Source organism: Oncorhynchus kisutch, unplaced genomic scaffold (assembly GCF_002021735.2).
Source record: "Oncorhynchus kisutch isolate 150728-3 unplaced genomic scaffold, Okis_V2 Okis04b-Okis11a_hom, whole genome shotgun sequence".
Classification (NCBI taxonomy): Eukaryota; Metazoa; Chordata; class Actinopteri; order Salmoniformes; family Salmonidae; genus Oncorhynchus; species Oncorhynchus kisutch.
This window is the reverse complement of record NW_022261981.1, coordinates 9,156,128-9,174,337: the sequence shown is the minus strand read 5'-3', so window position 1 is coordinate 9,174,337 and position 18,210 is coordinate 9,156,128. Positions and strand designations below refer to the sequence as shown.

The 18,210-nt window shown below is 47.7% G+C and overlaps 1 protein-coding gene across 1 annotated transcript in view; it reads left to right on the top strand.

The window, feature by feature from the left end:
* LOC116359717 (dedicator of cytokinesis protein 1-like) overlaps window positions 1–18,210 on the top strand; it is a gene marked incomplete at its 5' end in the record, with an annotated part of 464,327 nt that overhangs the window by 133,106 nt on the left and 313,011 nt on the right. Inside the window, 2 exon segments of the mRNA XM_031813059.1 lie at window positions 4,762–4,889; window positions 15,334–15,429. Coding sequence (XP_031668919.1) covers window positions 4,762–4,889; window positions 15,334–15,429 — 224 coding nt within the window.

Sequence of the window (18,210 nt, the reverse complement as noted above, 5' to 3'; positions counted from 1 at the left end):
TGGATGAATGGATGGGTTTAGGCCAGGTTACTGTAGTACTTTATGGATGAATGGGTTTAGGCCAGGTTACTGTAGTACTTTATGGATGAATGGGTTTAGGCCAGGTTACTGTAGTACTTTATGGATGAATGGGTTTAGGCCAGGTTACTGTAGTACTTTATGGATGAATGGGTTTAGGCCAGGTTACTGTAGTACTTTATGGATGAATGGGTTTAGGCCAGGTTACTGTAGTACTTTATGGATGAATGGGTTTAGGCCAGGTTACTGTAGTACTTTATGGATGGATGGTTTAGGCCAGGTTACTGTAGTACTTTATGGATGAATGGATGGGTTTAGGCCAGGTTACTGTAGTACTTTATGGATGAATGGATGGGTTTAGGCCAGGTTACTGTAGTACTTTATGGATGAATGGGTTTAGGCCAGGTTACTGTAGTACTTTATGGATGGATGGATGGGTTTAGGCCAGGTTACTGTAGTACTTTATGGATGAATGGATGGGTTTAGGCCAGGTTACTGTAGTACTTTATGGATGAATGGGTTTAGGCCAGGTTACTGTAGTACTTTATGGATGGATGGGTTTAGGCCAGGTTACTGTAGTACTTTATGGATGAATGGATGGATGGGTGGGTTTAGGCCAGGTTACTGTAGTACTTTATGGATGAATGGATGGATGGATGGGTTTAGGCCAGGTTACTGTAGTACTTTATGGATGAATGGATGGATGGGTGGGTTTAGGCCAGGTTACTGTAGTACTTTATGGATGGATGGGTAGATGGATGGGTTTAGGCCAGGTTACTGTAGTACTTTATGGATGAATGGGTTTAGGCCAGGTTACTGTAGTACTTTATGGATGGATGGATGGGTTTAGGCCAGGTTACTGTAGTACTTTATGGATGAATGGGTTTAGGCCAGGTTACTGTAGTACTTTATGGATGGATGGATGGGTTTAGGCCAGGTTACTGTAGTACTTTATGGATGAATGGGTTTAGGCCAGGTTACTGTAGTACTTTATGGATGGATGGATGGGTTTAGGCCAGGTTACTGTAGTACTTTATGGATGAATGGATGGGTTTAGGCCAGGTTACTGTAGTACTTTATGGATGAATGGATGGGTTTAGGCCAGGTTACTGTAGTACTTTATGGATGAATGGGTAGATGGATGGATGGATGGATGGGTTTAGGCCAGGTTACTGTAGTACTTTATGGATGAAATGGTTTAGGCCAGGTTACTGTAGTACTTTATGGATGAATGGGTAGATGGATGGATGGATGGATGGGTTTAGGCCAGGTTACTGTAGTACTTTATGGATGAATGGGTAGATGGATGGATGGGTTTAGGCCAGGTTACTGTAGTACTTTATGGATGAATGGGTAGATGGATGGATGGATGGGTTTAGGCCAGGTTACTGTAGTACTTTATGGATGAATGGGTAGATGGATGGATGGATGGGTTTAGGCCAGGTTACTGTAGTACTTTATGGATGAATGGGTAGATGGATGGATGGATGGGTTTAGGCCAGGTTACTGTAGTACTTTATGGATGAATGGGTAGATGAATGGATGGGTTTAGGCCAGGTTACTGTAGTACTTTATGGATGAATGGGTAGATGGATGGATGGATGGGTTTAGGCCAGGTTACTTTAGTACTTTATGGATGAATGGGTAGATGGATGGATGGATGGGTTTAGGCCAGGTTACTTTAGTACTTTATGGATGAATGGGTAGATGGATGGATGGGTGGGTTTAGGCCAGATTACTGTAGTACTTTATGGATGAATGGGTAGATGGATGGATGGATGGGTTTAGGCCAGGTTACTGTAGTACTTTATGGATGAATGGGTAGATGAATGGATGGATGGGTTTAGGCCAGGTTACTGTAGTACTTTATGGATGAATGGGTAGATGTATGGATGGATGGGTTTAGGCCAGGTTACTGTAGTACTTTATGGATGAATGGATGGATGGATGGGTTTAGGCCAGGTTACTGTAGTACTTTATGGATGAATGGATGGATGGGTGGGTTTAGGCCAGGTTACTGTAGTACTTTATGGATGGATGGGTAGATGGATGGGTTTAGGCCAGGTTACTGTAGTACTTTATGGATGAATGGGTTTAGGCCAGGTTACTGTAGTACTTTATGGATGGATGGATGGGTTTAGGCCAGGTTACTGTAGTACTTTATGGATGAATGGGTTTAGGCCAGGTTACTGTAGTACTTTATGGATGGATGGATGGATGGGTTTAGGCCAGGTTACTGTAGTACTTTATGGATGAATGGGTAGATGGATGGATGGATGGGTTTAGGCCAGGTTACTGTAGTACTTTATGGATGAATGGGTAGATGGATGGGTTTAGGCCAGGTTACTGTAGTACTTTATGGATGAATGGGTAGATGGATGAATGGGTTTAGGCCAGGTTACTTTAGTACTTTATGGATGAATGGGTAGATGGATGGATGGATGGATGGATGGGTAGGTAGATGGATGGATGGATGGGTTTAGGCCAGGTTGCTGTAGTACCTTATGGATGAACGGGTAGATGGATGGATGGATGGGTTTAGGCCAGGTTACTGTAGTACTTTATGGATGAATGGGTAGATGGATGGATGGATGTGTTTAGGCCAGGTTACTTTAGTACTTTATGGATGAATGGGTAGATGGATGGATGGATGGGTATAGGCCAGGTTACTTTAGTACTTTATGGATGAATGGGTAGATGGATGGATGGATGGATGGGTTTAGGCCAGGTTACTTTAGTACTTTATGGATGAATGGGTAGATGGATGGATGGATGGGTTTAGGCCAGGTTACTTTAGTACTTTATGGATGAATGGGTAGATGGATGGATGGGTTTAGGCCAGGTTACTTTAGTACTTTATGGATGAATGGGTAGATGGATGGATGGATGGATGGATGGATGGATGGGTTTAGGCCAGGTTACTTTAGTACTTTATGGATGAATGGGTAGATGGATGGATGGGTTTAGGCCAGGTTACTTTAGTACTTTATGGATGAATGGGTAGATGGATGGATGGGTTTAGGCCAGGTTACTGTAGTACTTTATGGATGAATGGGTAGATGGATGGATGGGTTTAGGCCAGGTTACTGTAGTACTTTATGGATGAATGGGTAGATGGATGGATGGGTTTAGGCCAGGTTACTTTAGTACTTTATGGATGAATGGGTAGATGGATGGGTGGGTTTAGGCCAGGTTACTGTAGTACTTTATGGATGAATGGGTAAATGGATGGATGGATGGGTTTAGGCCAGGTTACTGTAGTACTTTATGGATGAATGGGTAGATGGATGGGTGGGTTTAGGCCAGGTTACTGTAGTACTTTATGGATGAATGGGTAGATGGATGGATGGGTGGGTTTAGGCCAGGTTACTTTAGTACTTTATGGATGAATGGGTAGATGGATGGATGGGTAGGTGGATGGATGGGTTTAGGCCAGGTTACTGTAGTACTCTATGGATGAATGGGTAGATGGATGGGTGGGTTTAGGCCAGGTTACTGTAGTACTTTATGGATGAATGGGTAGATGGATGGATGGATGGGTTTAGGCCAGGTTACTTTAGTACTTTATGGATGAATGGGTAGATGGATGGATGGATGGGTTTAGGCCAGGTTACTTTAGTACTTTATGGATGAATGGGTAGATGGATGGATGGATGGGTTTAGGCCAGGTTACTTTAGTACTTTATGGATGAATGGGTAGATGGATGGATGGGTTTAGGCCAGGTTACTTTAGTACTTTATGGATGAATGGGTAGATGGATGGATGGATGGATGGGTTTAGGCCAGGTTACTTTAGTACTTTATGGATGAATGGGTAGATGGATGGATGGGTAGATGGATGGATGGGTTTAGGCCAGGTTACTTTAGTACTTTATGGATGAATGGGTAGATGGATGGATGGGTAGATGAATGGGTAGATGGATGGATGGGTTTAGGCCAGGTTACTTTAGTACTTTATGGATGAATGGGTAGATGGATGGATGGGTAGATGAATGGGTAGATGGATGGATGGATGGATGGGTTTAGGCCAGGTTACTTTAGTACTTTATGGATGAATGGGTAGATGGATGGATGGATGGATGGATGGGTTTAGGCCAGGTTACTTTAGTACTTTATGGATGAATGGGTAGATGGATGGATGGGTAGATGGATGGATGGATGGATGGGTAGGTAGATGGATGGATGGGTAGGTAGATGGATGGGTAGATGGATGGATGGATGGATGGGTAGATGGATGGATGGGTAGGTGGATGGGTAGGTAGATGGATGGGTAGATGGATGGATGGGTGGGTAGATATATGGGTGGGTGGGTAGATGGATGGATGGATGGATGGGTAGATGGATGGGTGGGTAGATGGGTAGTTGGATGGATGGATGGGTAGTTGGATGGATGGATGGGTAGTTGGATGGATGGATGGGTAGTTGGATGGATGGATGGGTAGTTGGATGGATGGATGGGTAGTTGGATGGATGGATGGGTAGTAGGATGGATGGGGTAGTAGGATGGATGGGTGGTTGGATGGATGGATGGGTAGTTGGATGGATGGATGGGTAGTTGGATGGATGGGTAGTTGGATGGATGGATGGATGGGTAGTTGGATGGATGGATGGATGGGTAGTTGGATGGATGGATGGATGGGTAGATGGATGGATGGATGGGTAGTTGGATGGATGGGTAGTTGGATGGGTAGTTGGATGGGTAGTTGGATGGGTTGATTGATTGGTACTGTACGTTTCCTGCAGACTGCCGGGAGATCCTGCTTCCTCTGATGACAGAACAGCTGAAGTTTCATCTAGAGAACCAGGAGGAACTGGAGGCCTGCTGTCAGCTGCTGAGTAACATACTAGAGGTCCTCTACAGGAAGGATGTGGTGAGGAACATACACACACAGACACACACACACACACACACACAGCTACTGCTGTCAGCTACTGAGTAACACACTAGAGGTCCTCTACAGGAAGGATGTGGTGAGGAACATACACACACACACACACACAGCTACTGCTGTCAGCTACTGAGTAACACACTAGAGGTCCTCTACAGGAAGGATGTGGTGAGGAACATACACACACAGACACACACACACACACACAGCTACTGCTGTCAGCTACTGAGTAACACACTAGAGGTCCTCTACAGGAAGGATGTGGTGAGGAACATACACACACACACACACACACACACACAGCTACTGCTGTCAGCTACTGAGTAACACACTAGAGGTCCTCTACAGGAAGGATGTGGTGAGGAACATACACACACACACACACACACACACAGCTACTGCTGTCAGCTACTGAGTAACACACTAGAGGTCCTCTACAGGAAGGATGTGGTGAGGAACATACACACACACACACACACACACACAGCTACTACTGTCAGCTACTGAGTAACATACTAGAGGTCCTCTACAGGAAGGATGTGGTGAGGAACACACACATATATTCAGACCCCTCTGTTCTATAGTGTCCCCTATATTCAGACCCATGATCCACAAGAGGGCCTGTCACCGCAAAGTGGCTCAGACTAGTGGTGATCTAGGACCTCTCTGTACAATCTGATCTAGGACCTGTCCGTACAATCTGATCTAGGACCTGTCCGTACAATCTAGGACCTGTCTGTACAATCTGATCTAGGACATGTCTGTACAATCTGATCTAGGACATGTCTGTACAATCTGATCTAGGACATGTCCGTACAATCTAGGACCTGTCTGTACAATCTGATCTAGGACATGTCCGTACAATCTAGGACCTGTCTGTACAATCTGATCTAGGACATGTCCGTACAATCTAGGACCTGTGGCACCCCCATAGAGACTGCCAGAGGTCCAGTACAATCTGATCTCGGACATGTCTGTACAATCTGATCTCAGACCTGTCCGTACAATCTGACCTAGGACCTGTCTGTACAATCTGATCTAGGACCTGTCAGATCATCGACCATCTCGAATCCCACGGTATTTAATCCGCTATGCAATCCGGTTTCCGAGCTGGTTACGGGTGCACCTCAGCCACGCTCAAGGTCCTAAACAATATCACAACTACCATCCATAAGAAACATTACTGTGCAGCCGTATTCATCAACCTGGCTAAGGCTTTCAACTCTGTCAATCACCACATCCTCATCGGCAGACTCAACAGCCTTGGTTTCTCTAATGACTGCCTCGCCTGGTTCACCAACTACTTCTCTGATAGAGTTCAGTGTGTCAAATCGGAGGGCCTGTTGTCTGGACCTCTGGCAGTCTCTATGGGGGTGCCACAGGGTTCAATTCTCGGGCCGACTCTCTTCTCTGTATACATCAATGATGTCACTCTTGCTGCTGGTGAGTCTCTGATCCACCTCTACGCAGACGACACCATTCTGTATACTTCTGGCCCTTCTTTGGACACTGTGTTAACAAACCTCCAGACGAGCTTCAATGCCATACAACGCTCCTTCCATGGCCTTGAACTGCTTTTAAATGTTAGTAAAACTAAGTGCATGCTCTTCAACCGATCGCTGCCCGCCCGTTCTGACTTAGAATATGTTGGCAACTACAAATACCTAGGTGTCTGGTTAGACTGTAAACTCTCCTTCCAGACTCACATTAATAAGCATCTCCAATCGAAAATTTAATCTAGAATCGGCTTCCTATTTCGACAACAAAGCCTCCTTCACTCATGCTGCCAAACATATCCTTGTAAAACGGACCATCCTACCGATCCTCGACTTCGGTGACGTCATCTATAAAATAGCCTCCAATACTCTACTCAACAAACTGGATGCAGTATATCACAGTGCCATCCGTTTTGTCACCAAAGCCCCATATGCTACCCACCACTGCGACCTGTATGCTCTTGTTGGCTGGTCCTCGCTTCGTATTCGTCGCCAAACCCACTGGCTCCAGGTCATCTATAAATCTTTGCTAGGTAAAGCCCTGCCTTATCTTAGCTCACTGGTCACCATAGCGACACCTGCCGTAGCACATACCAGAGCAGGTATATCTCACTGGTCACCATAACAACACCCACCCGTAGCACGCGCCACAGCAGGTATATCTCACTGGTCACCATAACAACACCCACCCGTAGCACGCGCCACAGCAGGTATATCTCACTGGTCACCATAACAACACCCACCACAGCAGGTATATCTCACTGGTCACGATAACAACACCCACCCGTAGCACGCGCCACAGCAGGTATATCTCACTGGTCACGATAACAACACCCACCCGTAGCACGCGCCACAGCAGGTATATCTCACTGGTCACGATAACAACACCCACCCGTAGCACGCGCCACGATAACAACACCCACCCGTAGCACGCGCCACAGCAGGTATATCTCACTGGTCACGATAACAACACCCACCCGTAGCACGCGCCACAGCAGGTATATCTCACTGGTCACGATAACAACACCCACCCGTAGCACGCGCCACAGCAGGTATATCTCACTGGTCACGATAACAACACCCACCCGTAGCACGCGCCACAGCAGGTATATCTCACTGGTCACGATAACAACACCCACCCGTAGCACGCGCCACAGCAGGTATATCTCACTGGTCACGATAACAACACCCACCCGTAGCACGCGCCACAGCAGGTATATCTCACTGGTCACGATAACAACACCCACCCGTAGCACGCGCCACAGCAGGTATATCTCACTGGTCACGATAACAACACCCACCCGTAGCACGCGCCACAGCAGGTATATCTCACTGGTCACGATAACAACACCCACCACAGCAGGTATATCTCACTGGTCACGATAACAACACCCACCCGTAGCACGCGCCACAGCAGGTATATCTCACTGGTCACGATAACAACACCCACCCTTAGCCCGCGCCACAGCAGGTATATCTCACTGGTCACGATAACAACACCCACCCGTAGCACGCGCCAAAGCAGGTATATCTCACTGGTCACGATAACAACACCCACCCGTAGCACGCGCCACAGCAGGTATATCTCACTGGTCACGATAACAACACCCACCCGTAGCACGCGCCACAGCAGGTATATCTCACTGGTCACGATAACAACACCCACCCGTAGCACGCGCCACAGCAGGTATATCTCACTGGTCACGATAACAACACCCACCCGTAGCACGCGCCACGATAACAACACCCACCCGTAGCACGCGCCACAGCAGGTATATCTCACTGGTCACGATAACAACACCCACCCGTAGCACGCGCCACAGCAGGTATATCTCACTGGTCACGATAACAACACCCATCCGTAGCACGCGCCACAGCAGGTATATCTCACAGGTCACGATAACAACACCCACCCGTAGCACGCGCCACAGCAGGTATATCTCACTGGTCACGATAACAACACCCACCCGTAGCACGCGCCACAGCAGGTATATCTCACTGGTCACGATAACAACACCCACCCGTAGCACGCGCCACAGCAGGTATATCTCGCTGGTCACGATAACAACACCCACCCGTAGCACGCGCCACAGCAGGTATATCTCACAGGTCACGATAACAACACCCACCCGTAGCACGCGCCACAGCAGGTATATCTCACTGGTCACGATAACAACACCCACCCGTAGCACGCGCCACAGCAGGTATATCTCACTGGTCACGATAACAACACCCACCCGTAGCACGCGCCACAGCAGGTATATCTCACAGGTCACGATAACAACACCCACCCGTAGCACGCGCCACAGCAGGTATATCTCACTGGTCACGATAACAACACCCACCCGTAGCACGCGCCACAGCAGGTATATCTCACTGGTCACGATAACAACACCCACCCGTAGCACGCGCCACAGCAGGTATATCTCACTGGTCACGATAACAACACCCACCCGTAGCACGCGCCACAGCAGGTATATCTCACTGGTCACGATAACAACACCCACCCGTAGCACGCGCCACAGCAGGTATATCTCACTGGTCACGATAACAACACCCACCACAGCAGGTATATCTCACTGGTCACGATAACAACACCCACCCGTAGCACGCGCCACAGCAGGTATATCTCACTGGTCACGATAACAACACCCACCCGTAGCACGCGCCACAGCAGGTATATCTCACTGGTCACGATAACAACACCCACCCGTAGCACGCGCCACAGCAGGTATATCTCACAGGTCACGATAACAACACCCACCCGTAGCACGCGCCACAGCAGGTATATCTCACTGGTCACGATAACAACACCCACCCGTAGCACGCGCCACAGCAGGTATATCTCACTGGTCACGATAACAACACCCACCCGTAGCACGCGCCACAGCAGGTATATCTCACAGGTCACGATAACAACACCCACCCGTAGCACGCGCCACAGCAGGTATATCTCACTGGTCACGATAACAACACCCACCCGTAGCACGCGCCACAGCAGGTATATCTCACTGGTCACGATAACAACACCCACCCGTAGCACGCGCCACAGCAGGTATATCTCACTGGTCACGATAACAACACCCACCCGTAGCACGCGCCACAGCAGGTATATCTCACTGGTCACGATAACAACACCCACCCGTAGCACGCGCCACAGCAGGTATATCTCACTGGTCACGATAACAACACCCACCCGTAGCACGCGCCACAGCAGGTATATCTCACAGGTCACGATAACAACACCCACCCGTAGCACGCGCCACAGCAGGTATATCTCACTGGTCACGATAACAACACCCACCCGTAGCACGCGCCACAGCAGGTATATCTCACTGGTCACGATAACAACACCCACCCGTAGCACGCGCCACAGCAGGTATATCTCACTGGTCACGATAACAACACCCACCCGTAGCACGCGCCACAGCAGGTATATCTCACTGGTCACGATAACAACACCCACCCGTAGCACGCGCCACAGCAGGTATATCTCACTGGTCACGATAACAACACCCACCACAGCAGGTATATCTCACTGGTCACGATAACAACACCCACCCGTAGCACGCGCCACAGCAGGTATATCTCACTGGTCACGATAACAACACCCACCCGTAGCACGCGCCACAGCAGGTATATCTCACTGGTCACGATAACAACACCCACCCGTAGCACGCGCCACAGCAGGTATATCTCACAGGTCACGATAACAACACCCACCCGTAGCACGCGCCACAGCAGGTATATCTCACTGGTCACGATAACAACACCCACCCGTAGCACGCGCCACAGCAGGTATATCTCACTGGTCACGATAACAACACCCACCCGTAGCACGCGCCACAGCAGGTATATCTCACAGGTCACGATAACAACACCCACCCGTAGCACGCGCCACAGCAGGTATATCTCACTGGTCACGATAACAACACCCACCCGTAGCACGCGCCACAGCAGGTATATCTCACTGGTCACGATAACAACACCCACCACAGCAGGTATATCTCACTGGTCACGATAACAACACCCACCCGTAGCACGCGCCACAGCAGGTATATCTCACTGGTCATGATAACAACACCCACCCGTAGCACGCGCCACAGCAGGTATATCTCACTGTTCACGATAACAACACCCACCACAGCAGGTATATCTCACTGGTCACGATAACAACACCCACCCGTAGCCCGCGCCACAGCAGGTATATCTCACTGGTCACGATAACAACACCCACCCGTAGCCCGCGCCACAGCAGGTATATCTCACTGGTCACGATAACAACACCCACCCGTAGCACGCGCCACAGCAGGTATATCTCACTGGTCACGATAACAACACCCACCACAGCAGGTATATCTCACTGGTCACGATAACAACACCCACCCGTAGCACGCGCCACAGCAGGTACAGTGCCTTGCGAAAGTATTCGACCCCCTTGAACTTTGCGACCTTTTGCCACATTTCAGGCTTCAAACATAAAGATATAAAACTGTATTTTTTTGTGAAGAATCAACAACAAGTGGGACACAATCATGAAGTGGAACGACATTTATTGGATATTTCAAACTTTTTTAACAAATCAAAAACTGAAAAATTGGGCGTGCAAAATTATTCAGCCCCCTTAAGTTAATACTTTGTAGCGCCACCTTTTGCTGCGATTACAGCTGTAAGTCGCTTGGGGTATGTCTCTATCAGTTTTGCACATCGAGAGACTGACATTTTTTCCCATTCCTCCTTGTAAAACAGCTCGAGCTCAGTGAGGTTGGATGGAGAGCATTTGTGAACAGCAGTTTTCAGTTATTTCCACAGATTCTCGATTGGATTCAGGTCTGGACTTTGACTTGGCCATTCTAACACCTGGATAAGTTTATTTTTGAACCATTCCATTGTAGATTTTGCTTTATGTTTTGGATCATTGTCTTGTTGGAAGACAAATCTCCATCCCAGTCTCAGGTCTTTTGCAGACTCCATCAGGTTTTCTTCCAGAATGGTCCTGTATTTGGCTCCATCCATCTTCCCATCAATTTTAACCATCTTCCCTGTCCCTGCTGAAAAAAAGCAGGCCCAAACCATGATGCTGCCACCACCATGTTTGACAGTGGGGATGGTGTGTTCAGGGTGATGTGCTGTGTTGCTTTTACGCCAAACATAACATTTTGCATTGTTGCCAAAAAGTTCAATTTTGGTTTCATCTGACCAGAGCACCTTCTTCCACATGTTTGGTGTGTCTCCCAGGTGGCTTGTGGCAAACTTTAAACAACACTTTTTATGGATATCTTTAAGAAATGGCTTTCTTCTTGCCACTCTTCCATAAAGGCCAGATTTGTGCAATATACGACTGATTGTTGTCCTATGGACAGAGTCTCCCACCTCAGCTGTAGATCTCTGCAGTTCATCCAGAGTGATCATGGGCCTCTTGGCTGCATCTCTGATCAGTCTTCTCCTTGTATGAGCTGAAAGTTTAGAGGGACGGCCAGGTCTTGGTAGATTTGCAGTGGTCTGATACTCCTTCCATTTCAATATTATCGCTTGCACAGTGCTCCTTGGGATGTTTAAAGCTTGGGAAATCTTTTTGTATCCAAATCCGGCTTTAAACTTCTTCACAACAGTATCTCGGACCTGCCTGGTGTGTTCCTTGTTCTTCATGATGCTCTCTGCGCTTTTAACGGACCTCTGAGACTATCACAGTGCAGGTGCATTTATACGGAGACTTGATTACACACAGGTGGATTGTATTTATCATCATTAGTCATTTAGGTCAACATTGGATCATTCAGAGATCCTCACTGAACTTCTGGAGAGAGTTTGCTGCACTGAAAGTAAAGGGGCTGAATAATTTTGCACGCCCAATTTTTCAGTTTTTGATTTGTTCAAAAGTTTGAAATATCCAATAAATGTCGTTCCCCTTCATGATTGTGTCCTACTTGTTGTTGATTCTTCACAAAAAAATACAGTTTTATATCTTTATGTTTGAAGCCTGAAATGTGGCAAAAGGTCGCAAAGTTCAAGGGGGCCGAATACTTTCGCAAGGCACTGTATATCTCACTGGTCACGATAACAACACCCACCCGTAGCACGCGCCACAGCAGGTATATCTCACTGGTCACGATAACATCACCCACCCGTAGCACGCGCCACAGCAGGTATATCTCACTGGTCACGATAACAACACCCACCCGTAGCACGCGCCACAGCAGGTATATCTCACTGGTCATCCCCAAAGCCAACACCTCCTTTAGCCGCTTTTCCTTCGTTCTCTGCTGCCAATGACTGGAACGAATTTCAAAAATCACTGAAGTTGGAGACTCATATCTCCATCACAAACTTCAAGCGTCGGCTATCAGAGCAGCTTACCGATCGCTGCACCTGTACATAGCCCATCTGTAAATAGCCCAACCAACTACCTCATCCCCATATTTGTTTTTCTGTCCACTCTCCTAAATATAACACTGATCTCCACTAAGTCCACTCTACTAAACATAACACTGATCTCCACTAAATCCACTCTACTAAACATAACACTGATCTCCACTAAATCCACTCTACTAAATATAACACTGATCTCCACTAAGTCCACTCTCCACCATCCACTCCAGTCCATATAAGGTGATAGTGAAAAGCAGTTGTGGGACTGCTAGATGGGATGTCTGTTGTGTATCAACGCCCTGCACTACAGAGTGTCTGATATCATTGCTGTAATCCACTTTCCATATCAGAAACAAATGATCATTTCATGGAGCCTTTCCTTCAATAATGGCATTGTTTTCATTGGCAGAGCTCCCATAATCCAATACAGAGAGAACCATCGCTCAATAGCAGTTTTTCTCCCTCTCCAACCGTTCCCTGCACTCATTCTTACACTCCTCCGTGTGATATGAATTCAGCCCTGAACTCCATTAGTTGTTGTCAAAAGGCAGAGTGACGTCAGAGATGGTGTAGAAACAGGAGAGAGAGAGAGAGAGAGAGAGAGTCCAGAACTCTTGGGGTTGCATAATGTCATGCGTCATACCTGACTCATTGAGAGGAGAGATCAGATACTACCTTTAAAGATTGGAGATGGAGTGATGCTTATCCATGTGTCTGTGTGTGTGAAAATAGTGCTGTGAATTATTGAATGTTTTGGGTGTGGTGGAAGCTGGTAGCTAGTGTGCCCCTGTCTTAGATGGATTCCTCCACAGACTTCCCAGATCCCTGCTCCCCGTGCCCTTCTTCCTCCTGGCTAGACATGATTGGCTGAGATAATGAAGGGGTAGGAAATGCCAAGAGATTAGATTCTGATTGGTCTGTGATGTCACAGTGGCTTCTTCGTAAACTCCAGGTGTTGCTGTGGTCAGACGACTTGGAAATAGAGCACTTTGGCCTCGCGCACTTAGTGGTGGGTTTGCCGTCGAAACAAATTACATTAATGTCAAAAAAATACCTCATACCTACTGTAAAATATGGTGGTGGATTATTGATGTTATGGTAGAATATGGTAGTGAATCATTGATGTTATGGTAGAATATGGTAGTGAATCATTGATGTTCTGGTAAAATATGGTAGTGAATCATTGATGTTATGGTAGAATATGGTGGTGGATCATTGATGTTATGGGGCTATTGGTTATGGGGCGACTGGTCCTGATGGCCTTGTTTAAGGTCAACAGCATCATGAACTTTATCCAGTACCAGGACATTTTAGCCCAAAACGTGGTTGCTTGAAAATGTTCCCCAAGTAGATCTTCCATCAAGACAAACCCAAGCACACGTCAAAATGGGGGCGGCTGGGTAGTCTAGTGGTTAGAGCGTTGGGACTAGTAACCGAAAGGTTGCAAGATTGAATCTCTGAGCTGACAAGGTAAAAATCTGTTGTTCTGTGACACTGAGGCCAAGCCAATCATCCTCTCAGCTGAGAGGCCTCTCTTGTTCCCCCTGAACAAGGCAGTGTTCCCCGGTAGGCCGTCATTGTAAATAAGAGTTTGTTCTTAACTGACTTGCCTAGTTAAATACATGTTTTTCCCTGCTCTAATTACGTTGGTAACCAGTTTATAACAGCAATAAGGCTCCTCGGGGTTGTGATATATGTTCAGTATACCACAGCTAACAGTCGTATCCAGGCACTCCGCGTTGCGTCGTGCTTAAGAACAGCCCTTAGCAGTGGTATATTGGCGATATACCACACCCCCTCATCATGCCTTACTGCTTAAATATATCACAAACCCCAAGGTGCCTTACTGCTGTTATAAACTGGTTAACCGACATAAAACAAGCATTTTTGCATCATACCTGTTATATATTGTCTGATATACGCACAGTTGAACTACTGTTTCAGCCAATTAGCATCCAGGAACCAAACTAGCCAGTTTTATATATATCCACATACACTGTTGAAAACATTCTAGAGATTTCCTCAGTGAAATATCAGCCTAACATAATCTCTTGTCTTCCTCCTCCTCATCCTCCTCTTTCTCCTCATCCTCCTCCTCATCCTCCTCTTTCTCCTCCTCTTCCTCCTCCTCCTCATCCTCCTCTTTCTCCTCATCCTCATCCTCCTCTTTCTCCTCATCCTCCTCCCCCTCTCCTCCTCTTCATCCTCCTCCTCCCTCCTCATCCTCCTCACTCCTCATCCTCCTCACTCCTCATCCTCCTCCCCCTCTCCTCCTCTTCATCCTCCTCCTCCCTCCTCCTCATCCTCCTCCTCATCCTCCTCTTTCTCCTCCTCTTCCTCCTCCTCCTCCTCCTCCTCTTTCTCCTCCTCCTCATCCTCCTCTTTCTCCTCATCCTCATCCTCCTCTTTCTCCTCATCCTCCTCCCCCTCTCCTCCTCTTCATCCTCCTCCTCACTCCTCATCCTCCTCACTCCTCATCCTCCTCCCCCTCTCCTCCTCTTCATCCTCCTCCTCCCTCCTCCTCATCCTCCTCCTCCTCCCCTCCTCCTCCTCGTGTCCAGGGTCCTACTCAGTGGCATGTCCAGATCATCATGGAGAAGCTCCTGAGGACCGTCAACAGAACAGTCATCTCCATGGGCAGGGACTCTCCTCTCATTGTAAGTGACTCTTCTTCAAACCTCCCAAACCAACCTCGTGAACCTCCTAAAACTCTCTTCCTACTTCTTCCCTACTCTACTGTGTCTGTGAATCTGACAACCAGGATTTCAGGAAAAACCCTGGCAACTTCTGATAAAAGTTTCTAGAATTGTGCAACTCTAATCGTCCCTCTGCGACATCAACTTCAATCCACAGCACCACAGAGCGATAGAAACCTTGTTGTAAGTGAGTCGTCCCTCGACTCACACAGCTTCATATAGGTTCAGTCCAAAGGTTCCCTCGACTCACACAGCTTCATATAGGTTCAGTCCAAAGGTTCCCTCGACTCACACAGCTTCATATAGGTTCAGTCCAAAGGTTCCCTCGACTCACACAGCTTCATGTAGATTCAGTCCAAAGGTTCCCTTGATCTCCTCACTGCTCTCATCTGCTTGATGAGCCCCGACATGGCATATTTCAGTGTGTGTGTGTACCGTGTGTGTACCGTGTGTGTACCGTGTGTGTGTGTGTACCGTGTGTGTGTGTTCCGTGTGTGTGTGTGTGTGTGTGTACCGTGTGTACCGTGTGTACCGTGTGTGTGTGTTCCGTGTGTGTGTTCCGTCTCCTAATACCGACAGCTTTTCCTAAAGCCAGACCCATGAAGGTTCTCTGAGTTATCTAATCAGTGGATTCTCTTTGTCCTGAATGGTACACTATGTCCTACTGGCCTCCTATAGGGCTGTGGTCTAAAGTAGTGGTTCTATTTAGGGAACAGGGTTCCATTTGGCACACTGGTTCTGTGACACTGAGGCCGAGCCAATCATCCTCTCAGCTGGAACTCTGAGACAATTAATTCACTGGTAAATCATTCTGTAACTGTGCCGTCATCCTGACGACACTCCTCCCGCCGCGACAGGGCACTCATCCATTTACACGAGGCTGACTGTCTCTCCTTAGAGACCTACCTTAAACCCACTACAGTCTGACTGTCTCTCCTTAGAGACCTACCTTAACCCCACTACATGCTGACTGTCTGTCCTTAGAGACCTACCTTAACCCCACTACAGTCTGACTGTCTCTCCTTAGAGACCTACCTTAACCCCACTACAGTCTGACTGTCTCTCCTTATAGACCTACCTTAACCCCACTACAGGCTGACTGTCTCTCCTTAGAGACCTACCTTAACCCCACTACAGTCTGACTGTCTGTCCTTAGAGACCTACCTTAACCCCACTACAGTCTGACTGTCTCTCCTTAGAGACCAACCTTAACCCCACTACAGTCTGACGGTCTCTCCTTAGAGACCTACCTTAACCCCACTACAGTCTGACTGTCTCTCCTTAGAGACCTACCTAAAACCCATTAGTCTGACTGTCTCTCCTTATAGACCTACCTCAACCCCACTACAGTCTGACGGTCTCTCCTTAGAGACCTACCTTAACCCCACTACAGTCTGACTGTCTCTCCTTAGAGACCTACCTTAACCCCACTACAGTCTGACTGTCTCTCATTAGAGACCTACCTTAACCCCACTACAGTCTGACTGTCTCTTAGAGACCTACCTTAAACCCACTACAGTCTGACTGTCTCTCCTTAGAGACCTGCCTTAACCCCACTACAGTCTGACTGTCTGTCCTTATAGACCTACCTCAACCCCACTACAGTCTGACTGTCTCTCCTTAGAGACCTACCTTAACCCCACTACAGTCTGACTGTCTCTCCTTAAAGACCTACCTCAACCCCACTACAGTCTGACTGTCTCTCCTTAGAGACCTACCTTAACCCCACTACAGTCTGACTGTCTCTCCTTAGAGACCTACCTTAACCCCACTACAGTCTGACTGTCTCTCCTTAGAGACCTACCTTAACCCCACTACAGTCTGACTGTCTCTCCTTAGAGACCTACCTTAACCCCACTACAGTCTGACTGTCTCTCCTTAAAGACCTACCTCAACCCCACTACAGTCTGACTGTCTCTCCTTAGAGACCTACCTTAACCCCACTACAGTCTGACTGTCTCTCCTTAGAGACCTACCTTAACCCCACTACAGTCTGTCTGTCTCTCCTTAGAGACCTACCTTAACCCCACTACAGTCTGACTGTCTCTCCTTAGAGACCTACCTTAACCCCACTACAGTCTGACTGTCTCTCCTTAAAGACCTACCTCAACCCCACTACAGTCTGACTGTCTCTCCTTAGAGACCTACCTTAACCCCACTACAGTCTGACTGTCTCTCCTTAGAGACCTACCTTAACCCCACTACAGTCTGACTGTCTCTCCTTAGAGACCTACCTTAACCCCACTACAGTCTGACTGTCTCTCCTTAAAGACCTACCTCAACCCCACTACAGTCTGACTGTCTCTCCTTAGAGACCTACCTTAACCCCACTACAGTCTGACTGTCTCTCCTTCGAGACCTGTGTGTGAGCCTCAACTCTCAGCCCTCTGTCTCTGTGAGCTGCTGTCTGTCATTGCATTTAAAGCAGTCAGTCTATTGTTATTTAATGATCAATAAGAACAAGCTTGACTTTCGAACAGACCCGAGACCCAGTTAGACTGACTGCATCTAACTGACCTTGTTCTTCTGAGCTGAGTTGCAGGAAGCCACTTAGATGTACCTTTATCCTTTACATTTCTCTATTCTCCCTTTCCCCTCTCATTCTCCCTCTCTCCCCTCTCATTCTCCCCCTCTCTCCCCTCTCATTCTCCCCCTCTCTCCCCTCTCATTCTCCCCCTCTCTCCCCTCTCATTCTCCCCCTCTCTCCCCTCTCATTCTCCCCCTCTCTCCCCTCTCATTCTC